Genomic DNA, 26,787 nt, shown 5'->3' on the forward strand with positions numbered 1-26,787 from the left:
TTGATTTAAGGGAATTGATTTACAAACAAGAATACATCATTAACATTTCTCCCCCAAATATTTGCAGTCACAGTGTAGATCCAGATTAGTTACTGAAGCAAAATACCTGTTATACATATTTTCACCTGGTGATAGACTGTGATCTATCCATCTCACTAGATGTCAGACTGCAGATGAGTTAATTAACTCTTGAGCTCTAGAATGATTCTTCAATGATGGGAAAGTCAAAATGTTTTCAAAACATCAAGTGCATGATGGAGACAGGGACCTTCATGAGTGCTGAGAATGCAAATGTCATATGCCTTTGTCAAAATTTCAGCTAATACTGGTAGCTTCTATACTGACATATCAAATCTTCTTTATATTACTTTGAAAAAGCAGGATAATACATAATAGAATAAGCATTAAATATATCTAAATATATGCAGCTTAATAGGAAAAAGTACTTCATTTGCATAGGGGTAGGAAAAGTTGGAAAATGAAATCATGCCCATCGTTTTGTAGTTTTACACTTACTAGGTAACATCACAGTAATACTCATAAAAATAATTAATATTTATTGAGTATTTATTCTGTTCTAAATTTATATATATACTTATTCATCAACACAATGCCCTTTTGAGATTGGTAGTGCTGTAATTTCCTCCATTTTACAGGTGAGAAATTTGAAACATAGAAATATTAATTAGCTTGATCAAAACAACGATACAGTCCTGAGAGTAAGAGAAATCTCTAAATAACTAAAACAAAACAAAATAAGAACTAAAAAGGAGCTGAAGTCAGAACTGTGAAGATTGAATTGCAAGCTCATAGGAGAACTTCAGTGAGAAAAAAGGGTTGCCCTCAGAGTTTCAACTGGGAGATCTGACCTTGAACTCAAAGCAAGATGCAGGACATGAAACTGAGATTCCTGTGTTATTCTGGAAACCTCGTAAGAGACACATGGTGAAGAGTATCCATGGTCCGAAAGGGAGCAACTAGACATTTTTCAGGAGATAAGAGTCTTCACTATAGGCACTTGTGATTTTTAAAAACTAAAATAAACTTATGTCAGCTAAAGTTAAATCTAATTATGTAAGAAAAAAAACTTTATAATTAAGAGTGAAGAAGTCAATGAACAACCATTTTTGATCCTTAAAGCCCTAAAACGTTAGAATTTGTCAGTTGCATACTTTCAACTGTGTGTAATATGCAAATTAGCAAGTAAGAATATAATAGAAAAATGGAATAGAAACACTTAAAAAGCTAAGATAAATTTTATAAAGGAAATAGTCAATACATAATTGTTGAAATAAAAACTTTTTGCATACAGTAAATATGACATCAGGCACAATTAAAAGAGAATTGGTCAACTGAAAAAAATAACCAGAAGAAATTAGCAAGAGATGGCATAGAAAGGAAAAAATGTTAAAACTAATAGAAACATTAGGAGAAAGACTAGTCTTAGTTTAATCAGTGAAGACAATAAAGAGTTTGGGAGTGAGTAGATATTTAAAAGACAGAATTTTTTAGAATAAAGAAATCAGGAATTCATAGAAATTAGAAGAACAGCTTATATCAAATAAGATTAGAACTCTAAACAGACTGATATACATATTGTAATCCTTAAAGCTACCACTAAAAACATGTTAAGATATAGATAAGAATCCAATAGAAAATTAAAACAGAATTTAAAAAAGAATTATCAAGTGAAGGTAGAGAAGAGGAACATCAGAAAAGGGACAAACAGGAAAAGCAGCAAAGTGGTGAACCTGAATCCAGCCGAATAAAAAATTACATTAATATAAATGTACACTGATTAAAAGGAAAAGATTGTCTGATTATTTAAACAGCAAGTCCTAAATATATGCTGTCTGCAAGAGACACATTTTAAATACAAAGACAGAACAGTTGAAAGTAAAGGAAGGAAATTAGAATGTTCACAGTTTGCAGTAAACTTCACAAAGCTGAATGGTTTCGTATCAGGCAAACTAGACTTTGAGACCACAAGTATTACCAGAGAAAAAGATGGATATTTGAAATTGATAAAAGGATTACAAAGTGAGTCTCAGTTAATTTCAAGAGGGAATCCTAGAGAATGTGTTCTCTGTCCACCAAGTACTTAAGTGAGAAATCATTAGCAATAAAGAAATCTAGACAAGCTCCAAGTATGTGGAAATAAAACTATATATTTCTAAGTAATCCATTAATCAAAGTAGTACAAGAGAAATTAGAGAATATCTGGAATTCAATGATAATGGAATGTACAACATATCCAAATTTGTGAGATGCAGGAAAAGAGGGGTAGATGATAGGTTTGTATTTTTATTTAAGAAATAAAAATTGTTTTTAAATCAGTGATCTACATTTCTGTCACAAGAAACTAGACAAGGCTAAGCAAATGAAACCCAAAATAAGTAGAGATAAATAATTAAGATGACAACAAAAATTAAAGAAATAGAAAAGAAACAGTAAATGAAAATATTAATGCCCAAAACTGGTCTTTGAAAAACTGATAAAATTGATAAAGCAATAGCTAAAATAATCAAGAAGAAAAAAAGAGAATACACAAATACTCCAAATCAGGAACGAAAGAAGGAATATTGTTACGGATCCTGTGTGTATTCAAGAACATTGTCATTAACTATGGCAAATTAGATGAAATGGACAAATTCCTTGTAAAATATAATTAATAATAAAAAAGCAGATATAATCTCAAAGCTTATTGGAGATAAAGAGTCACTACATATTAATGACAATGTTCAATCCATCAGAAAATTATAATTATTCTAATTATTCTAAACATATACCTATAACATAGCCTTTTTTTAGTTGTTCAGTCATGTCCAACTCTTGCAACTCCAGGGACTGTAGCCCTCAAGGCTCCTCTGTCCATGGGATTTTCCAGGCAAGAATACTGGAGTGGTTTGCCATTTCCTTCTCCAGGGGATCTTCCCGACCCAAGGATCAAATCCAGCTCTCGTGCACTGCAGGCAGATTCTCTACTAACTGAGCTTCCAGGGAAGCCCTATAATATGGCCTTAAATTGGCATAATGCAAATACAGATAAAGCTATGGGGAGAAACACAAATCATAGTAAGAAAATTCATCATGTAACTTTCAATTCTTGATAAGACAATTAAATAGCAATTTAGTACCATGTAGAAAAATTGAACACAGGATTAATAATTTGGTTTCACTGAAATATGTCAAATATTGCACCTAATAATTAGAGAACATGTGTTTCTCTCAAGTGGATATGAAATACTTTGAAAAATTTATCAGGTTATGGAGGAAATTTAAAAATTCTTCCCAAATTTAGTAATATAAAAATGATGCTCTTTAGCTAAATGCAGGTAAATTAGAGCTCAAAACCAGAAATATATACAAAATACCCTAATACATTTGTAAATGCAATAAATAGGTTCATTTGAAACATTAAAATATTTAGATCTAAGCCACAGTGAAGATGCTGTGAGTCAAAACCTATGAGATGCATTGAAAGTGATCCTTAGAGAGAAATATATAGCCTGAAATGTTTACAATAAAAAGGAAAAATGGCTGAACACTGATGTCATAAGAAATCAAATTTTAAACATGAAAAAGATCAACTGTCTGTACTCAAAGAACAAAAGAAAAAAGGGTATTTGTGTGTGTGTGTGTGTGTATATATATATATGTATATATGAAACCATAAAAATGAATAAACTAGAAAACATGTATAGATAGTAGATAGAACCAGGAAAGTGAAAATTTATTTATTGAAAGACAAAAGCAATTTATCATTGCTGAAACCAATCCAGTCAAAAAAAGCACAAATAAAATAATTTCAGGAATTAAAAAAAAGAAGCAGCAGCATTCTACAAACCCAGAAGAAATTTAAAGGGATTTAAAATACTTGGATAAATCTGTGCCAACCCATTTGAAGACGTAGATGAAACAGGCATACTTCCCTGGAAAAGCTTATCCCTACAAAATACATCCCTAGAAAAATGTATTGTTCCAAAACTTTCAAAAACAACGCAAGAAAGACAAAGTGTTAATAATCCTGTAATTTTTTTTTAAAAAAGCAAGTTCCTTCATTTGTAAGCCAGTGATCATCATATTATCTACATTTGCTGTGTAATTACTGAGTGGCAGGCAGTGTTGTAAGCACTTTGACCTGCCTTATCTAACTCAGTGTTCAAAAGAATCTTATAAAGGCAGGTGCTATTTTTATGTGTATTTTATAAAGTGGAGACTCATCAGAAGTAATTAATTCTAAGAATATATGGTCCACAAGTATTTTTAAAACAGACAGTGGAATCCCATTTGAACCCGTGGCTATGTAGGTAGTGACTATTTTACAAGGCTGCTACACTAATTAACTGGAAATCTGTATATAGCAGCATCTAAGACAGTGCCTGCCACCTTCTGAAGCTCTCAGAAAGCATAAGCTAATCTTACATTCTCAAACTCAGAACAGTTAGACCATTGCAGCTTACCCACTCTGGTCCTTTGCTTGCTTTATTTTTTCTGATGAACAAAAAACTGTTTGAAGTAGCAGAGTCTCACAGGGTCAGATGACTGTATGCCTTTGTAATGCTCTTACATAGGATAACTGATTGCTATAGTTTTTAATACTGGAATTGATTTTTAATCTTGTTGGAATTTTCATCAGCAGAAAAGAGTCTCCAGCAAGCTTGGGAGCATTTCATTTATATTTATGAACTGGCAGTTGTTTAGGAGAAACTTTTGTTGTAGTCGGCTTTTGGGTTTTACAAATTGGGCTTTGTTCAGATTGGAACATGAAAATGCCATATCAGAGGAGAATGCCACGTTCACTTTTGACTTTGAGGGGATAAAGCTTACAGGAAAACCTTGAATACTGGAAACTTTCCTGTTTCACTAGCCTTTGGTGTTTTTTTGATTTGGAAAGTGTTTATTAACATTGGAATGATTCTGGTTACAAATTTGATAAGTTGTGACATGTCAGAGATTCAGATAGAGACCAAAGTGATAATTCTGCAAGTTTAGAAATATTAAAATATGAACATTTTAGGTGCTATACTCAAAAGAAAATTTCGATTTGTAAAGGATATTTTTGAAATATAAATATTGGACTTACATTTTATGAATAATAATACATGTACACCTACTCTGTGGTTTTAAGCCACAGGATATTTTGTGAACAGTTTTGTCAACATTTGGGAAAATATCTGAATGTGTAAAATCAGATGAACTTTAGAAGGGCATTAAGAGAGAGTTGATGTGAAGAATTTTAGTATACACAAGTATAAAACATTAGAATTCATTAAGTAGCTCCTTCATTGGTTTTCAAAATTATTACCATTGCATGTACAAATATGTAGATTTTAAATTTGTATGAAGATAGTATTTTAGATATTGTTGGTATTTGTTTTGGACTGAATATTTTTTATCACTTATACATATTTTTAACTGTGCCAAATTTAAAGTATCAACATTAAATGTAAGTTAATAATTTGGTGATATATTTTGATGAATCAAAGCAAAATAAAAGTTATGTTTTATCTCTTATAATTTCCTATTTTGCCTGAGAGCTTTCTAGTTTGCAAAAGCTTATGGCATCAGATTAAATTACTTCACTTTCTGTGATAAAGAGAACTATAGTATTATAATTTGTGTTCTTTTCTTAAATATCTGGTACAAAAATTTGGAGTCAGGATTCATCCCTGACTTTAAAATGTAGAGTCTAACATTTGCTCAAGAAAAGTGACCCATGTTTATTTATAAGAGATTCTCTTTGTCTTAGGATAAATGATCCTAGAAAAAAGGCCACTTCAAAAATGAATCACTGTTTAGAAAGAAGCAATATTTCATATTAAATAGTAAAAATAATTTATTGTGACTTTATCTTGAGAAAATAAGATTGATTATCAAGAGTATATTTTATGTTTAATACAATTTATTATTCCAGCTGCACTATAATTATTCAAAAGGATAAAGAATAATAATTTGTGTGGGGCACAATGTACATTTTATGGCACAACTGTATGAGTGTACAATATTTCATCTTTCATTCTGAGTTGCATTTTGCAGCATGATCACAGAGGGCCATATTTTGCAAAAACAAAAATATTTTGATTCTTTAATTTTCCAAATGGCCTCTAGTTAATTTTTTATTAGTAATTATCTTTCCTCATTCACACTGAGATTTTCCTGATTCTTGGCATGATGAGTGATTTTTTTGTTGTATCCTGGCTATTTGAAGTCTTGTTTCAAAAATCTGGATCTTATTTAAATATTGTTTCAGTAGGCCTCCTCTGACACCAAGCCTTTGGGAACAATGGGACCCTCAGGCTTGACTGGCAGGTGGAGGTGAAAGCCCAGGTTCCTCACTTGACTCACTTTGACAAGGGGGACAATTGGGGTGGAGTGGGGAGGGATGCCTCCTTGCAGAGTTGGGGTTTGAGACTCCCCACTAGGACCCTGCATATACCAACCTGCTTGAGAGGGAGAGTGTTACTCCTTAGAGTTGCCTGTGAGTCGCCCAATGGTAGTGAAACTAGATTTGACATTTATCCTCCTCAAACACCAGCAAGGAGAGGGAAGGGTACCTCATGACCACTGTGTGCAGATGGAAGTCTAGCTTCCTTTCATCTCCTCCAGCAACCCTCTGTAGGGGAATCAGGGAAACCTCATCACCCCTCAGTGACAATAATAATTCCAGTCACCAGTTGGTCTTTGATTCCACCCTAGTAGTTTGTGGAGGTGGGGAAGGACCCCTCATTGGAGTAGGCTTCACTTTGGTCTGCTTCCGTTGGTATTTTCAGTTTGCAGATTTCTCTAGCACCACATCTGGGATATATGAGGCAGAAAGGAAACCCAGAGAACTCACTGCAATGTTTTCCTCCAGGTCTCAGGAGGAAATAGATCTGTCTTCTTCCAAACCTCTTTTAGACTCATTTTATGTAGTTTTTACATGTACAGTCAAGGGATTTTAGCTGTCCTTAAAGACAGGTATATAGAGAAGTGGGCAATTTCATCTTGGTCTAGAACTAGAAGTCCCTCACCTTTTCTATTTCCAGGATTTTTTTTTTAATTGGGGTATAGTTGCTTCACAATATTGTACAACAAAGTGAATTAACTGCAGGTGTACATATATCCTCTCCCTCTTGACCCTGCCTTCCACCCTTCCTTCCATCCCACCCGTCTCGGTCACCACGGAACACTGAGCTGAGCTCCTATGCTATATAGGAGGTGCCCTCTAGCTGACTGTTTCACACATGGAGTGCATCAGTCCCAATCTCCCAGTGGCTCATTTGTACCATTTTTCTAGAGTTCACATATATGTGTTAGTTTGTTTTTCTCTTTCTGACTTCACTCTGTATGACAGACTCGAGGTCCATCCACATTTTTGCAAATGACCCAATTTCATTCTCTTTTATGGCTGAGTGATATTCCATTGTATATGTATGTGTGTGTATACACACACACACCCCCCACATCTTCTTTATCCATTCCTCTGTGGATGGAGCTTTAGGTTGTTTCCATGCCCAGCTATTTTAAGTAGCACTGCAGTGAACATTGGGGTGCTTATGTCTTTTTGAATTATGGTTTTCTCAGAGTATTTGCCCCAGTGGTGAAATCACTGGGTTATATGGTAGGTCTGTTTTTAGTTTTTTTAAAGAACCCCCATACTGTTCTCCATAGTGGCTGTATCAATTTACATTCCCACCAACAGTTGACATTACCATGCCAACATTCATTTATATTTTCTCTTAATAGCTTAATTCTGTTAGATCTTGGTTATTTTGTGGTCTTGATTATGATTCTAGTGTTTTTATTATCACTTTTATTGACTTCATGGAAATCTGCATCTTCACCAGTTTTATAATTTAATCTTAGATTGGTACCATATCATTTCCCATTATCAGCAGCTAATTAATGATTGACATTAATATGGTGGTTGATATGAGAAGAGATACTGGTAATAAGTGGGTGGGGATAGGTGAGGATCATTTCATAAATGATTACTACTGACTATTTTCATGCTACAGCAACTTTTCTTCTCACGTGTGAAATTTCTTCTCTTAAACTCAGGGGACTCACATAGTAAACATTTAGGCCATTACTACAGTTAGCTTTTATCTTTCTGCCCTCATAGTAGAAAATCTGTTCAAATCCTGACATTTTCAGTGCTATTTGTATTCACTGGTATTACCATGACATGGTAATTCTGACTTAGCGACATATGTGTTTTTCCTACTTAAAGGTTATTTCAAAGTGTGAGAAGTTGGTAAGAACTTTGAAAATAAAGCCAAGATCACAGTGCAGTGACATATCCTTCTTTAGGATTCTATCCCCAAGTAAAAATAGTTGGTCAAAGGATGACCCCTGAAATCTATTGCAAAATTTTTATCTAAAAAAGCTTTGGAAAGGATCTAGGTCATATACCGAGGTTACGATTCAAAAGAAGACATGTCCACACTGTTTCATTTAAAATGGATAACCAGCAAGGGCCTTCTGTATATTGCAGGGAACTCTGCTCAATGTTATATAGAATCCTGGATGGGAGGGGAGTTTGAGGGAGAATGGATGCATGTATATGTATAGCTGATTGCTCTGCCGTGCACCTGAAATGATCACATTGTTAATCAGCTATACTCTAATATAAAGTAAAAACTTAACTCGTAATAAAAGACGACTTAAAGCAAAAGAGACTTATCAACTGAGTTGTTTTTAAAAACTTGTGTTCCGTTATCCTGATCACCTAACAGTTTTTAGACATTGACATTCTCTCAATGGCAATATTCAGACATTGATAACACCTTAAATTATAATAAAATTCCATGATATAAATACCATTTATTTTGTGTAATCATTCATTTATACAGATATTGACTCTGGTCTTGACAGTGTAATATGGGACAACACTAAACTGTGTATTGACAACAGCAAAAAAAAACTGAGAGGAGTCGGAGACATCATCCACACCCACTTGCATTAGTGATATCAGGGAGGTTGGAGGCAGAGTGAGTGTGAATTTGTGTTCCATGAATACTTAAACATTGTGCCTCTTTTTTTATCTTTCTGCAAGATAGTAAAGAAGGAATGAAATGTTGACTGCTTTCCACTAGAAATCTTAGCTTGGAGAATCACACAATGACTAGTTTCTCTCTTCTATTCAAAGCTGCCATGGAGCTTAATAAAGACATAATTATACAAGATGAATTAGAGCCAAATCAGTCTTCCATCAATGAGCAAAGTAAGTGTAAAACAATAAGTTGACATAGTATTAACATCCCCCATACTATTTACATGCTAAGCAGAGTGGTATAACATGAGGGCTTCATGCTTTAAGACAAAATACATGAAAACTGTTTGCCTAAAGAAATTCATTTGGAGGGATGTTTGGGAAACTGGGTATGATAAGAACAAATGGAAGGGGTATGGTAGCTTCTCGGTGGAGTAATTCCTAGTCCCTCATGTCTGCCACTAGATGAACATGTGGGCAAGCTGTGACAAAATGAAGGGATGACCTTTCATGGCTCCCTGTCCCTTTTCTACATAGTATTTATCATTGTATAGATTGTACTTTTTTATGGGATTCTCTGATTAATGCCCCTTTCCTGATTAGACTATAAATGTCATGACTGTAGTTTTATACTGCTCACTGTTATATCCCCAGTGTCTAGCACAGCACTAGGAACAATAAATATTTGTTGAATGATTTAATAAATGATAGACCAATCTTTCCTTTCTACCATGTCCAAGACTCTCCAACATTATGTTGTTAAGCCAGCAAACTTGGGAAAGGCTTGGTCCGCATTCTGTCCCAGGGACTTAAAAGCAAGGTTTTCTCTTCTATGAGTTAGTTGAGAGCAAAAAGTTACCAAACTAGGAATTGTGGGAGACGTAGCATTGAGAAAGTGTGGTCCCAGTGGAAGATGAAGCTGAGGACTTTAGAAAGGCATATTTTTGAAGAAACAGTTCTGTTTTTAGAGGAAAACTTGCCTTTCTAAAAGTGTGAGCTTAACTTTTTCTGATGAATTTGGTATAACACCTTCCATTTTCTTCACAATATTGCTTGTTCAGCTTCAAGTTTGTAAGCTTGAAGTTGGAACTCTTGAAGTACACTTTCTTCTAACACTGTGGTGACTTAAAAATTTATGCAAATTTTCACTGATTGATGGAGAGCTCCAGTTTGTTTCAAGTTTAACAGAAACATATTTTCATTTGTTATCATCAGGTAAATGTTCTAACCAGAGAAAGGGCACTGCATTTATTCCACAGCCCCCCATGTTCTAGGCTTCCTGTCTATGAATTCTAGTACCCAGATTGAGGAGCACATGGGCTCCTCAGAAGTTTGAGGCTTCCTTTGCTCACATCGCTGTATGTCTTTTCGTGAGGAGGTCTTTGAAGCCTAGTTCCAGATAATAAGATGTGAAATAGACCATCAGGAATGTTGCCTTAATACATGCACACTCCATTTCAAATGGAATCAAAATTACCACATGTGAAATAAAAATATGTATGTTTTAGTTTGGGCTCCTTTCCTTTAACGAAGGAAAAGGAAGCAACGTATCTCATGACCCTCCAGAGTAAACCTGAGCTCAGAAGACAAATGGAAGAATGTTCACATGAAATGACTTTTTCCAATGACTGAAGCATGAGAAAAACAACAATAGAGAAGTGTTATAATATCAGACGTATATGAGCCAAATTGAGTTTTATAGACTACTAAAGTTGAAATACACATTTTAGTATACAATTAGAAGATAATACCTAATTGCCAAGGATGCAATCTGGAAGAGAATACATTGAGTAGAGAATTTCAGACAGCATCATGAAACTCTGCTCAGGGAATAACCACTTAGAACTATGCTGATTGGCAGTGAGGACACCCTTCTTCCCCACACAGGTGGTAGGAAGTGACCCCACCCTCACAGAAATGTTTGCTTGAGTTGGCTCTCCAATGAACAGTTTCAATCTCCAGAGACAATTATGTATTGAATTTGATTCCATTAACACCGCAAAAGAAGGCTGTAGAAGTTCATTGTGCAGTAAAGTAAAGCCTCAGAATAAAAATACTTGTGTCTGTGACAAATTAGCTTCATACAAAGTTAATATACACAGTTGTCTGGGGCTTCTTAAAAATAAAATCTGAGAAATAATGTCACGTATGTAGACATTCATAGTGTTCATTATGTCATGAGTTTGAACAATGAGTGACTCTAATGTAATCAGTAGAGAGAGAGAGAACAAGCCCATGTGTTTTGTGCTATTTAGAAGACTTTCTTCATTGATATTAATAGCATAAGAGTGAATTTCTTCATTATATATTTTTTTTCATTGTCCATGAATAGGGACAGATTTAAATGTCAGTAAGTACAGTGCACCACGTGATTTCATCTAATATGCAGTGAGGTCTTCAAATGTCTTTTTTAAAGCTGGCTATTAAAGCATATAAATAGCACATTTACTGTGCAGAAATGTTGCTAGACTGGTTTTTGATTGAGACCATTTGACATTGTAGAGAGAGCATAGACTTGGAATCTACAGATGTAGGGGTGAATCATGGATCTGCCACTTGCCCAGGTATGACCTTGGAGACAGTATTTAGCCTCCCTGTAAAGTGGTTAACACCTAAACTGCTGTGCTTTTTTGAGATTTAAATGAGATAAAGCCTATTAGAGTGCCTGGCCCCATGCCCAACACATGGTAGTGTGAACGTGTTCAATAAATGCTTATTCTTTTCTGCTTCCCCTCAAACCAGGGGCCTATCCCTTCACTTCCCACATGTGTACACACTCACTGTCAGTGAGAAGACTCACGTGTGGTTTTCAGTTGTGTTAGCGAAAAGAAACTGATATCATTTAACAACAGTCTTATATCACTTATATGTGGAAACTGATTTAAAAATAATACAAATGAACTTATTTACAAATCAGAAATACAGATCTCACAGTCAAATTATGGTTACCGGAGGGAAAATATAGAGGGGAAGTGATAAATTAAGTTTATCATATAAATGAGTTTGAGTTTATCATATACACACTACTGTATATATATAAAATAGATAACTACTAAGGACCTAGTGTATAGCACAAAAAACTCTGCTTAGTATCCTGTAATAATCTATACAGGGAAAAAATCTGAAAAAGAGGTGGATATATGTATGTGTTTATATATATATGACTGATTCACTTTGCCGTACACCTGAAACTAACACAAGATTGTAAATCAGCTATACTTCAATGAAAATAAATAAATAAATTTAAAAAAAAATGGACTGACTCCATCCCTACGATTCTGACTTAAGTAACACCTTACCTATACTCACTTGAAAAATAATACTTGGGTATCACATATAAACCATACAATGATTCTGAGAGGAATTTAAGAGATTAATACCCAGATTTTACAGAAGAGAAAACTGAGGCTCAAGTTGTTAAAAGAGTTGCCACAATGGGACTTACCCGTGGAAAGCTAGGACTGGTCCCCAGGTCTCCTGGCCACCACTCCCATTTATTGGAGGATTAAGCTTCTTTGGCATGAAGACAGACTGCTCAAGGATCAGATCCAGGTTTTGCTGCAGTCTAGATGTGTGACCTTGGGTAAGTCACTTAAGTTCTCTGTTCCTCAGTTTCCCTAATGACAGAATGATTATAGTAATGTTATCATCATCGTAAAATTGTGCACTTTTTAAATATAAGAAAAAATTACAGAATAAAAGATACCTGGAGCAAAGGAAATGCTTGGTATATATTAGCTCTTCTTATAAATCCAGTGTTTTATCAGCTACCTGGTGCTACCTAGACAGCAGTAAATAATTAGAAATTTTTGAAATAAAATCTGAACATCCTGTCCTAGGATTGAAATTAATCTCAGTTGTTTATTTTTTTGTTGCTGTACTTCTCAAATACACCCCAATAGCCTAAATACTCTTGCCTAGCTGTATGCTATGGCAAACCTGGTATATTTTTTTTAATAGGAAAAACTGTCTGCTTTTTGTTAGAATAGACTTGAAAATTGAAATCATTTCACAAATTGTAATCGGTCTCTTTGTTTGCTGTCACCCTAGGAACCAACTTCACGCTTGCGGAGCTGGGAATCTGTGAGCCCTCCCCACACCGAAGCGGCTACTGCTCCGACATGGGCATCCTCCATCAGGGCTACTCCCTGAGCACAGGCTCTGACGCCGACTCCGACACAGAGGGAGGGATGTCTCCAGAACATGCCATCAGGTTGTGGGGGAGAGGGATAAAATCCAGGCGCAGTTCCGGCCTGTCCAGTCGTGAAAACTCGGCCCTTACCTTGACTGATTCTGACAACGAAAATAAGTCAGATGATGAGAACGGTAGGCCTGCTTCTTAAATATTTTTTTGAGTATTTTGGGGACTTACCATGTGGGGCTGGGGATTTTTTTTTTTTAATAAAGAGGCATATAAACCATTCATTTTCTTTTAAATCGACCTTGTCTACCCACAGTGAACTGAGGCAAAATAAACCAGCAAACCTCAAACACACAAGAAATGAGGAGAGAATTTTAAAATCTCATTTTGATGATAACACACTATTCAGACATCGTCAGTTGGTCTTATTAGCAAGTAAATTACATTGCAAAAGAGGCAACTTGATAAACTATGACCTATACCTAGAAAATGTCCTCTCTCCACAAGTTTCTAGGTCTTTGTATTGATTTCCCCTTCCCAGTAAATGGCAACCTGGGTTATTTTTTTTCATGAAGATCTCTTAAGAATCCTACCTTATCTTAGACTTTCATTTCCAGGCAGCAATGCCTCATATCCGTATTGAAGATCAAACTTGGAACAGATGCTCTGGAGTTTAATAATGACAAATAGGAAGAGACTTGTCTTCAAAAAAGTATTCTCTTCTATGTTTACTTTTCTCCTTGGTACCTATGTAGGTTAATGGCTTCCCACACCTTCTATCACAAATCACTATTGCTTATCCATCCAGCTTTATAGATGGGTTTTAATGAAACTTTGAAAATTAAATGCTTCCGATCATTAAGCAGTAAATATAGGAAAGCCCAAGCAAGTCATTAAAGAGATAAGGTGCTTATTTGTGGCTTTCTTAGCAACTCAGAACCTTGTTGAGCCCAAAACATATTTTAAAAGATAAATTGCATTAGGTACAGTGGATTTATGGAGAAAACATCAAATGCTATGTGGTTTGTTATGAATAGATTGTGTGTTTGCTAAAAGAATTACCATTAAAATGTTTACAAATAGATCAGTTAAGGTTTCTATAAAACATTGTAAACATCTACTAGAGCAGCTCTAAGTATTTTCTTGCATTTAAAAAAAAAAAAAGAAATTTGCAGGCAGACAGCTTGTTGTAAATGCAAAAGCATAGCTAAATATCATTTAATCTCCAAACCATGTTGAAAATATTAATACATCATATCCTGGGTAAGTTGTGTATATTCAAAAAGATGTCACCATATTGCATTTAAATTTATGTTTAATTCTGAAATAGTTTATTCTCTAGTGGGGACAAGGGAATGTGTCTTATTATGCCTCAGTTCATGTAGCTAATCAAGGTGTACTCTTAAGGAAAAATCTGCACTTGACTCCTTTTGAATTTTAACAAAATTCTGACACTTGGCACATTCAACACTCTAAAGGTGCTTATTTGATAGGAAATTACTTTTAGAAGTTTTCATAAAGGCATACATTGAATCCATTTACTGATGTACTATTTCAACTTCGGTGTGTGTCAGACATTATTTAAATGGAGGCAGTTTGATTGCCTAATAAATAAAATCAGTTGTAATCCTAGAACTTACAGCACATCTTAAACAACGTATTTTAGAAAATATTCTGTGGTTGGAATTCTCACTGGTCTCGCGGGATCTATAAAGAATTACGTATACATATTTCTAGAATTTACACTCTCTTTTTAAGCTATATACATCTTAAAAACAGCTAATAAGGGGAAGCAAAGGAAGCAAAAATACTCGCCTTGAATTTACCTACAACTGTTAGGGAGGAGTGAATTTTACAAGTCAAGATGTATTTGGTAGACCAATAGCAGTCGCTTTTTTCCAATATAATTTGAAACACTGTATTCAAACAGTTTTCACCTGGGGCAACTCTGTATAAATCCCTGAGTCCTGATAAGAAATATCCCTTAAATATAGTGTGATGATTTTTCTCAGTAATGCTAGTTCTAATATAGTCAGAATTTCATAAAGAACTTAGATAATGCACTTAGAACCAGGAAGCAATTCTTTTGTTCCTGCATTCGGCAGAGCATGAAAGTGGTTCAGAAGTCAGAGTTCAAATTTAGGTAATAGATGGTTATTTCAAAACATACAGATAGAATGTGTTCCTTTTCTCTTCTTTAATTTTTTTTCAGTATTTTACGTATTCCAATGATGTACATAATTCAGGCTCTGTTCCTCTTGGGGACTAGAAATAAAAATAAGAAATTGTCCACATTACATCATAAATTCCTTAACCAAATAAAAAGTGAGGTGTGAGCTACTCTGCAGACTGAGGTGTTAACTTCTTGCTCTTTCTTTATGACAAATTCTTTTTAGCTCACAAAAAAAAAAAAAAAAATCAATGCGTTTTCACCTGACTGATTTTATGAAGTTTGGGAATGTATTATCATATAGATTGACAGTTGCCCCACTGGTTCCATGCCACAGCATGGACACTTACAAAGCCATCATTAATTTCTCACACTCGTGCCCTGCCATGGCTTCCTCCATAATAAACACTCTGTCCTTCAGAACCAAATCAATAACCTTTTAGGTATGTCTCTCTTGAAGAGGAAGTAATGGGAATCTACACTTTGACAAAGAAGGTCTCCAATCTCATTTTATATTTAAGGGTATGTGGACACAGAATGAATCTCTTCTTTGGACCCCATATATTTTTATTTCATTTTTATGGTGCTATCTTGGGGTACAGAGATATTCACAGTTCTTATTTAAAATCTCCCTGAAAAAAAACTCCAATTGTGGTTTTTGCTATGAGTAGGTAGCAAGTCAAGACAGGTCTCAAAAATCAACTTGACTTTCTATAGCATAAAACATGGATTCTACCTTCAAACTCATGTAATAAAAATCGCTGACTGCTAACAGTCCTTTGTACCTGCTGCTGTGGCAAAAATGACCTACTAGGAACTAGGAACTTGAAAGTCCCATCACACTGATCACACAGATAAATTTGTGCTTCTTGTTTTTCTTTTTCCCAGTGTAGATTCTTCAAGGTTATCACCACTCACAGCTCTGCGTCTTACACATACTCCATGGCCACCAAATTAATGTTGTACTGTTGGATTGCTTTAAATAGATAAAACGCTAATGTTCAGGTTATTTTATCAGATTCTTTAACTCTATCTTTAAGCTAACAAGGGCTTAGCTAGAAACAGCAGTGTGAGTTGCAAACAGCAAGGCCAAATTTTTGCAGCTGTGAAATTTGACTGCATCTATAGAAAGGGCTTTCCCAGTAACTCTAAATTAGAATCATTCCTTTTTTGGGGTAATAAATGTCCCACTTAAAATATGTCCTCTCCAAGGCCCTTTTTATCACCTGAGTTATGGAGAAAATGGGGCAGTCACTAATACACAAGAATAACTAATTGCCTTCTTAAAAATGCGAAATAGCACACACTGTAAAAAACCTGGTCTACGTACCCTTGACTCCCTTAGGCAGTTTCTTCACCTTGGGGACTTAAAAATATCCTTGAGTTTTTTTTTTTTAAGCATAATTCTAGTTTCAGTTATTTTATTGGAAATCCAGAAAGGGGTGGGGGGGGGGAAGGAAAAGACAAAGAAAATAACCTTGGCTCTGGGATAGGAAGCCAGAAATTATAGAAAACAATTCTGACCTTGGATGAAGCTTTAGCAAAAATATCCTTCCTTTGCCCTGTTTGTTTCCACCCAAAGTAAATAAGGACAATGTTCATTTACATCTGTTGTCAATTGGGAAATTTATAATTCTCCTAATGTACTTTGAGGTTGAAAATATAAATGTTGGGTTAATTCCATTACATTTCACCAAATGCATTTACAAAGCAAGCTGGCTCTTGGCACATAATGGATTTGTGTAAAGTGTGTTTGTGGAATCCAGATGCTATTAGATTGCTAGTCCTCTTGGAAGAGGTCTCTAGTGTTTCTCTCTCTGCTGGAGAACTTGAGCACACCCCGGTATTTGCTTCAGGTTAATAGAGCCATGGGGTGTGAACTCGGATGGGATGGAGGAGTTCCCTGGTCCCAGCAACAGTGTCTATAAATTGGTACCTCAAACTAATGCACTGCATTCACTTGTCATAGGAGGTGGGTTTCTTAAGCCTTCCTTCTTTCCTCGGTTAATTTTACATTAGAGTGCCCTGTAATTAAACACACCTAAGACCCGCCAGTAGGTTTCTGCCCCGCTCTACTCCTCTTACATATTCTTAAATTTATTTTGTGTTTTATGATCCACTCTACCCCTGTCTTCACCCCCAGCCCACATGTAAAAATTACAGAGAATGCCTGGAACATATATAAAGTTTTACTATAAGCACCAGACAACAATAGCCAAGAGCTCATTACTTTGCTCTTCACGAAAGGAAAAATGTTTTGCATAAGAATAGTTAAAGAAGTAACTATAAAAATCATAGGGTAATGATTTGTACTTTAGAGGCTGATATGTAGGTGACTTAACTTCCATGGTAGCTAAAGAAAATATTGCCTCAATCCTTCAAAAATAAAACTAAAACCACACTTTAATCCCTTTTGGATGACCATTATTTCAAATTGTGTTTCTAAGCTTTATCTATTTTTATCCTTGCAAATGTGAAAGAGTAACATTTATAAAGAAGAATATGAAATAAGTTATCATGGATAGAAAAAAAAGTGAAGGACTTGAGAACCAAATGTCACAGTTTCTTAGTCTTTTCTCTTCCTAAATGCAAGGATGATTTGATTTTAATACCCCTGGCCCAATTCACTGCAAGTCCACATACTAGAGGCCATAGGGGCACCTTTTCTTACAATAAGTTATTCAGGGAAGTCCTAAATAAATGGTTATCACAATGTTAAAATACAACTGATAATAATACAGACTCAGAGGCAAAATTTAGAAATATCACATCGTCACATGGCATAATAGAGAACCAAGAAGCAAAAGGATCAGTGTTTTGCAAATATATCTCTATGGGACTTCAGACATTCAAGTTTTTGGCAAATTAAGCAATGCTTGCATAACTAACATATTACCGGGTACTTGAAGAAGTATAAGAGTATGTGCCTGATTCCCAGGACTGCATGTTCCAGATTATAAACTTTAGTGGCATGGGTTTTTCTTATTTATACATTTCTTTCCTTTGGTGGTTTCTTTCATGTTTGTTAATGCTCCCAGGGGCTATCGAGCAATGGCTCCATTCAATAAATACAATAAATAAAATGAAGCATTAAGCCTTACTTTTGGCAAGGGCAGCCTTATTATTACACGTGTAATCTCCAGGCCTTCGGGGAGACATTGGGCTTGGTGGATAATCATTTGCTTTTAAGCTGCTGAGTTTCTGATGTCTGTAGTTTTGCTTCAGTTAAGAGCAAAGGCAGTCACCCAGTGAGCGACACCATATTCTGGTCAGTTCCCAATTAGGAGCCTCTTAATTCAGAAGAAAACTCTTTTTCATTTATTGTTTGGTAATTTTTTGGTTAAGTTGTTGTTTGTCAAGGATTAGCTTAACTTTACAAGTTGGGGGAGAGATGTAACCAAATACTAAGGGCATAAATGAAATGAGTGAAAACTATGGAAGTTAATAGCATATATTTTCTACATGCAACTGAATCAGGGTGAATTGCTCCTACCCTAAAATCACACCAAAAAGTATTTGAGAAGTGCGTATGAAAAGTAATGAGATATTAGAGTTACCCATTCTGAAACCAGGACTTGTGAGTGGAAGGGGAAATTTTCAAGTGATAGATTTGTATTAATAAATAAAACAAAATGCAGATATGTACTTATTATGTCTATATGATTATATACAAACATAAAAATGTTACTGATAACATTTTTTGGTTACTAGCTGAAGGAACTGCCTAGAAAATTGTCTTTTCAGGGTTTCCCTAAACTCAACTTCAGGAATTGTAAAGGAATAGAGTGAGTGAGTCATAGAATAGTCATCAATAGCAGAGGGGATGAACTGTATAGTCTATGATCCAGATCCTGCCGGTTCGTTATTTCATTTGGTCAGTGCAGTGTTTAAACATTTTATGTTACCAATCAACCTTGTAAGAAAGGGAGATTTCATATTAGAAAATTTTATTTTTGGCTTCTCTTCAATGTACAAGACCCAATAACATTTATCCGGGTTTCCCTTTGGACAAACAGGCATAGAAGCAGTAACCAAAGCAGTTCTTGTTAAACCCATGTCTTCTAACTCACCTGGGCTCCCTCCAGGCAACTCCTTAAATCAGTTAAGGTCTGATTTAGCCTTTGTAGGCACTCGAGTGACGAACCTTGACCTTGTGTTACAAACTGTAGGGAGATCAGAGTTCATAAAAATGTAGACCGGAAGCTAGAAACCGGCCATTGTCACTTAATGTAATGTGTTTAGCATAGAAATGTCAGCTGCTTTTTGTAAGTTTGTCTCATCTGTAGGATAGGTTTCATTTTGCTTTATCAAATTTCTAAAACAGTTTACAGGGGTTCCAATAAAATGAAATCAAGTGAAAATCAATTTGGTGTGGAAATTAATAAAGTAACTGTTGTGTGGACTGGGGGATGTTAATGTGAGTAATATACAATTCGTTTCTTCTGAAGTAAATGCCCTGAAGTACTGAACAATTAAAGCCAGAATCTTTCATTTTAACACATATATTTTAGTTACTTTAATATAGGAGTGTCTAGATGGACTTTCTGGACATAAATGAAGGGAGAATCTACTTTAAAAACTGTAGCTACTTCAGCTGATTAAGGAAAACTCTGAGGCTTTTCAGGCAGAAGCCATTCAAAGAGGAGGAAAATGACTTTGTGGTATGTTCAGTTTTGATCAAGCAAGCAGGTCATGAAGTCTGTTACATTCAAGTGAAAAATAATAAAGGCTGAAAAAGGAAAATTCAGTGGTACGCGAGGACCTCCAGCTCCCCAAGAGAGAAAGACTGGGAGCAATATTGGGTGATGCTGAGTTGGGAAAAAGTGACTCAGAAATGATGCCCCATAAACTTAGACATGGTCGTCTACAAGTGGGTAAGCAGGACACCCAAGTATTACTCGGGGACAACACTTAGTCACAGCACAATATACTCCCAGTTCTCTTTGTATCCTGAGGATATGTGTGAAAGAGAAAGAGTAATTGAAATACAAGCATGTTTACAATTGGAATGGACTGAAATATTTGAGTTGACTGGAGTCTCCATTCCTGGAGGTTTATACTGGCATTAGGAGGGTAGAAAAGATCAATACTAAAGCAATACCATTTCTGCTTGTGTTAAACATAAGAAAGCGGGCATGGATGTACATGGAGAGAGTGGAATACAAGAAGAAATAGTTTGTAAGTTTCCAATAAAGAAGAGAAGATTCAGAAAGTATTTATTTATAGTGTAGTTTATGCAGGAAATACACTGTCATACATTCACTGATCCAATAGGATCCTTGAAATATATTTTTTATAAAAATTGGAAGGTAATGCATGTTACTTAAAAATGCATATTTTCATACACATGAAGTATATAATGCTGATAAAACTATGTTCTGTTTTATTCAGTGTCAACAAAAAGTAAGCTAAGCGATTTCAGAGGAGGAAACACTTCAACTTGTGGGGGCGGGGTTCAGTTAAGTCGCTCAGTTGTGTCCGACCCTTTGTGACCCCATGGACTGCAGCACACCAGGCGTCCCTGTCCATCACCAACTCCCAGAGCTTACTCAAACTCATGTCCATCGAGTCAGTGATGCCATTCAATCATCTCATCCTCTGTCGTCCCCTTCTCCTCCTACCTTTAATCTTTCCCACCATCAGGGTCTTTTCAAATGAGTCAGTTCTTCACATTAGGTAGCCAGAGGATTGGAGTTTCAGCTTCAGCATCAGTCCTTCCAATGAATATTCAGGACAGGACTGATTTCCTTTAGGATAGACTGTGTGGATCTCCTTGCAGTCCAAGGGACTCTCAAGAGTGTTTTCCAACACCACAGTTCAAAAGCATCAAATCTTCAGTGCTCAGATTTCTTTAGAGTCTAACTCTCACATCCACACATGACTACTGGAAAAACCATAGCTCTGTCTAGACGGACCTTTGTTAACAAAATAATGTCTCTGCTTTTTAATATGCTGTCTAGGTTGGTCATAGCTTTTCTTCCAAGGAGCAAATTTTTCTTTTAATTTCAGGGCTGCAGTCACCATCTGCAGTGATTTTGGGGCCCAAGAAAAAAAAAGTCTGTCACTGTTTCTTTTGTTTCCCCATCCATTTGCCATGAAGTGATGGGACCAGATGCCATGATCTTAGTTGTCTGAATGTTGTGTTTTAAGCCAACTTTTTCACTCTCCTCTTTCACTCTCATCAAGAGGCTCTTTAGATTTTCTTTGCTTTCTGCTATAAGGGCAGTATCATCCGCATATCTGAGGTTATTGATATTTCTCCTGGCAATCTTGATTCCAGCTTGTGCTTCATCCAGCCTGGCATTCTGCATGATGTACTCTGCATAGAAGTTAAATAAACAAGGTGACAGTATACAGCCTTGACGTACTCCTTTCCTAATTTGGAACCAGTCTGTTTTTCCATGTCCAGTTCTAGCTGTTGCTTCTTGACCTGCATACAGATTTCTCTGGAGGCAGGTCAAGTGGGTGGTGTTCCCATCTCTTTCAGAATTTTCCATGGTTTGTTGTGGTCCGCACAGTCAAAGGCTTCAGCGTAGTCAATATAGCAGAAGTAGATGTTTTTCTGAAACTCTCTTGCTTTTTCGATGATCCAATGGGCGTTGGGGGAGAGGGGTCCTTATTTTATTTCTGAAAAACCTAAGGAGTCTCTGCCGGATGCTCAGCATTATACATATCTCTTTATTTGTCTGTGTTCTGTGTACACTGAAGGGAGTTCAGTTGGGAAGAGGGATGTTATTGAGAGAAATAGGAAGGAAACATAAGGAATAGAAATTGATCAAATTCCAGGGAGTTGGTATCATAAGATCATTTATGAAAATGCCAGGGTGAGTCCTGTAGATATTTTCTAGTGTATCGTTTTAGGAGAAAGAGAAGAGAGAGAGAGAGTTATGGGCCGATCTTTGTTTTTCTTTGAACTCTGTTGGTCATCTTTAAGGCCTCAAGCCACTGTTCCAAGAATACAGTTTTTTCTGTGTAAATTGGAATGCATGTTGCTGGGTCCACATTCACTCAGTTCCCACATAAGAAGTCCTGCCTCTTGGTGGCCTTGAACCAGTTTGAGTTGTCAGAGAAATAATATATGATTTGGTGGGGAGCTTGATTTATTTGCAGCATAAGATATATTCTTCTGTGTTTCTCCTCCCTTCCCACAACTGACCTTTTCCCCAAGACTTCAGCCCCCCCAACCCTGCATCTAGAAATGATTACCCCATCAGTGAACTAATTTGTTGATTCTTTCGCTCAACCTTTTTGTTAAAATTAGTAGAACCACATTTCTAAAATGTGATTTGAACATCAATCTGATTCACTGGGTTGCAAAAACAAAATTGCAGCTTTAATTTAAATGTACTTTCTATCCTTTAAAACTTGTATTTTTTAGTATATTTTATAGTGCATGTGATATGTTAGTATATTTACACATGCCCACACACATATATGATATGTTACATAAATGCAGAAATGTATACATAAGAAGTGTATCCAGAACTTTTATCTTGATACATGTACACAACAGTGTGTTAAATCACTGTTGTTTTAGGTGTTCTGTTTCCCAGGAGATGAAGTCTAAGCAACAGTCCCTCCTGGGGATACTTGGATAATCTGTTATCTTCTGGCAGCCCAATAGTTTGTCTTTCTTGTCATTCAGAACTGTCCGTACCAATCCTGCTTTACTCTTTTTTGATACAATTCCTATTTTCTTCTCTCAGTCCTTGTGTCAACTTTCAGTCCTTTTATGGATAGATAACACTATTTACTTTGCTGTTCATTGACGAAAGCGAGCATCACTGTACGTTTATAGAGAAATCCCTGTTTCTTCTCAACAGAGAAATGATAATGTAAACATTGTATGCTGATGGTCAGGTGCAGTAGGCGCAACTTCAAGGAGATTGTTTCATTAATAATTAGGTAGTAAATGAGGATTAGAGCTTACATAAGTGGGAATAAGATGACGGATATTCCAAATAAACGAAAAGCAATGTGTGTTGTGTTTGGGGACAAGAGATGGTGCAAGGATGATGATGTTTTTTCAGGAATGTTATCTTCCTCAAAATGCCAACTAAAGCCAGACTAATGGGAACATAATGATTTTAATGGACAGCAGTAGATACTTAAAAGTAGAGGTGTAGGAACTAAATGACCAAGAGCTTTGAGTTGTGTTCTGACTAAGAAGAATTAGAGAACAATTAAAAGTTTATTTGAGTAGGAAATGTAATGTTTTAAGAAACATCTGATTAAAGCACACACACACACATATGCACACAAGTGTTTGGACAGGAAGGTAATAAAATTAGAAGTAGTGATATTAGAGACAGGAGCTGTAATCTAGGTAGGAGGACCCAAGAAATCTCTAGACCACAGAGAATCCTGCTTCTTGACATTTCAACAGGAAGAATTAAGTTGTCATTAGCATATGAACACTGAATATTTATAGTTAAAATATTAAAATTTGAGAAGCGTCTAATTTGAATCTCACAGAGAACACTGGATGTTCAGCCAGACCCAGTGTTTATTATTTTTTAATCACATGATTAAATAGTAAAATAGCATCAAATATAGCTACATATAAGTCATGATATTATTTTTATAGGAACAGTTAGTGTGCTGTAGGTGAACATTACTAGAACTATTCCCTGTTGATTATTAGTTTCTTGAAGATTATTTCTGCTTCTATATTGAATATATTTTATATTTCTTGTTGCTCTTCTGGAGTCATATTTTCATGTAATTTGTTAAACTTCTTCTGTAACTGTGTTGTTTCACTTTTCATCCCTAATCTTTTATATTTTTATCTTCAATTTTTTAAAAGCTCAGGCTCTAAAGAGATACACTTACTTTTTCTTTCAAGCTTTCTATTTGTCCTTATAATTTTCTCTAGATTATTTCTTTTTTATACAGTTAATTTCATAATTCTCTCATCTTAATATTTGGAATTTATTTTGTTCTTCTTCTAGCATTTTAAGATGGGTATTGTTATTAGAAAGAACATTTTTTTGGTAAGAGTAAATATGTTTATATAGGATTTGATACACAGTGTTGTCCTCTTCATTGCTTTCTAAAGAGTCTCAGCTACCTGGACTCTCAAAATAAAATGGACTCCTAGTGCTACCATTTTTTCTTTAGTACTAGTAAATTCTTTAAAAAACAAACAAAAATGCCAATTTTTGGTTAATTCTTCATAGTGTCCAAGGTAAAATATACTATATATATATAATATTAACATATATTAACTCATATTTTATGTATATAAATATTAGTTCAGTTCAGTCACTTGGTTGTGTCCAACTCTTTGCGACCCCATGGACTGCAGCACACCTGGCTTCCCCATCCATCACCAACTCCCAGAGCTTACTCAAACTCATGTCCGTCAAGTCGGTGATGCCATCCAACCATCTCATCCTCTGTCGTCCCCTTCTCCTCCTGCCTTCAGTTTTTCCCAGCATCAGGGTCTTTTCCAGTGAGTCAGTTCTTCGCATCAGGTGGCCAAAGTATTGGAGTTTCAGCTTCAGCATCAGTCCTTCCAATGAATATTCAGAGTTGATTTCCTTTAGAATGGACTGGTTGGATCTCCTTGCAGTCCAAGGGACTCTCAAGAGTCTTTTCTAACACTACAATTCAAAAGCATCAATTCTTCAGCGTTCAGCTGTCTTAATAGTCCAACTCTCACATCCACACGAGACTACTGGAAAAAACGTAGCTTTGACTAGATGAACCTTTGTTGGGAAAGTAATGTCTCTGCTTTTTAATATGCTGTTTAGGTTGATCATAGCTTTTCTTCCAAGTAGCAAGCATCTTCTAATTTCATGGCTGCAATGATTTTGGAGCCCCAGAAAATAAAATCTCTCACTGTTTCCATTATTTTCCCATCTCTTTGCCATGAAGTGATGAGACCAGATGCCATGATCTTAGTTTTTTGAATATTGAGCTTTACACCAACGTTTTTACTCTCCTTTTTCACTTTCATCAAGAGGCTCCTTAGATTTTCTTTGCTTTCTGCCATAAGGGTGGTGTCATCTGCATATCTGAGGTTATTGATATTTCTCCTGGCAATCTTGATCCCAGCCTGTACTTCATCCAACCCAGCATTTCACATGCTGTACTCTGCATATAAGTTAAATAAGCAGAGTGACAGTATACAGCCTTGGCATACTGCTTTCCCAATTTGGAACCAGTCTGTTGTTCCATGTACAGTTCTAACTGTTGCTTCTTGACCTGTATACAAATTTCTCTGGAGGCAGGTCAGCTGGTCTGGTATTCTCATCTCTTTAAGAATTTTCCACAGTTTGTTGTGATCCACACAGTCAAAGACTCTGGCATAGTCAATAAAGCAGAAGAGGATGTTTTTCTGGAACTCTTGCTTTTTCAATAATCCAACGGATTTTGGCAGTTGGATCTCTGGTTCCTCTGCCTTTTCTAAATCCAACGTAAACATCTGGAAGTTCACAGTTCTTGATGCCTGTCTTAGAGAGTTTTGAGCATTATTTTGCTAGCATGTGAGATGAGTGCAATTGTGTGGTAGTTTGAACATTCTTTGGCATTGCCATTCTTTGGGATTGGAATGGAAACTGACCTTTTCCAGTCCTGTTGCTGCTGCTGAGTTTTTCAAATTTGCTGGCATTTTGAGTGCAGCACTTTCACAGCATAATTTTTTAGGATTTGAAATAGCTCAACTGGAATTCCATCACCTCCACTAGCTTTGTTCATAGTGATGCTTCCTAAGGCCCACTTGACTTCGCATCCCAGGATGTCTTGTTCTATGTGAGTGATCACACCATCATGGTTATCTGGGTCACTAAGATCTTTTTTGTATAGTTCTTCTGTGTATTCTTGCCACCTCTTTTTTAATATCTTCTGCTTCTGTTAAGTCCATGCCATTTCTGTCCTTTATTGTGCCCATCTTTGCATGAAATATTCCCTTGCTAGCTCTAATTTTCTTGAAGAGATCTCTAGTCTTTCCCATTCTGTTGTTTTCCTCTCTCTCTTTGCATTGATCACTGAGGAAGGCTTTCTTATCTCTCCTTGCTATTCTTTAGAACTCTGCATTCAAATGGGAATATTTTTCCTTTTCTTCTTTGCCTTTAGCTTCTCTTCTTTTTTCAGCTATATGTAAGGCCTACTCAGACAACCATTTTGCCTTTTTGCATTTCTTTTTCTTGGAGATGGTCTTGATCCCTGCCTCCTGTACAATGTCACAAACCTCTGTCATAGTTTTTCAGGCACTCTGTCTGTCAGATCTAATCCCTTGAATCTATTTGTCACTTCCACTATATAATCATAAGGGATTTGATTTAGGTCATACCTGAATGGTCTAGTGGTTTTCCCTGTCTTCAGTGTAAGTCTAATTTGGCAATAAAGAGTTCATGATCTGAGCCACAGTTAGCTCCTGGTATTGTTTTTGCTGACTGTATAGAGTTTCTCCAACTTTGGCCGCAAAGAATATAATCACTCTGATTTTAGTTGTCCATCTGGTGATGCCATGTGTAGAGTCTTCTCTTGTGTTGT

At 35.9% G+C, this 26,787-nt stretch overlaps 1 protein-coding gene across 4 annotated transcripts in view; it reads left to right on the top strand.

Annotated features, from left to right (window-relative positions):
* TENM2 (teneurin transmembrane protein 2) overlaps positions 1-26,787 on the top strand; it is a 1,030,924-nt gene that overhangs the window by 73,321 nt on the left and 930,816 nt on the right. For all 4 annotated transcript variants that reach the window (XM_061149488.1, XM_061149489.1, XM_061149490.1 and 1 more), the window contains exon 2: positions 13,028-13,303. In XM_061149488.1, coding sequence (XP_061005471.1) covers positions 13,028-13,303 — 276 coding nt within the window. The remainder of the gene's footprint in view (positions 1-13,027; positions 13,304-26,787) is intronic.

This window comes from Dama dama, chromosome 9 (genome assembly GCF_033118175.1).
Source record: "Dama dama isolate Ldn47 chromosome 9, ASM3311817v1, whole genome shotgun sequence".
In the NCBI taxonomy this organism is placed as follows: Eukaryota; Metazoa; Chordata; class Mammalia; order Artiodactyla; family Cervidae; genus Dama; species Dama dama.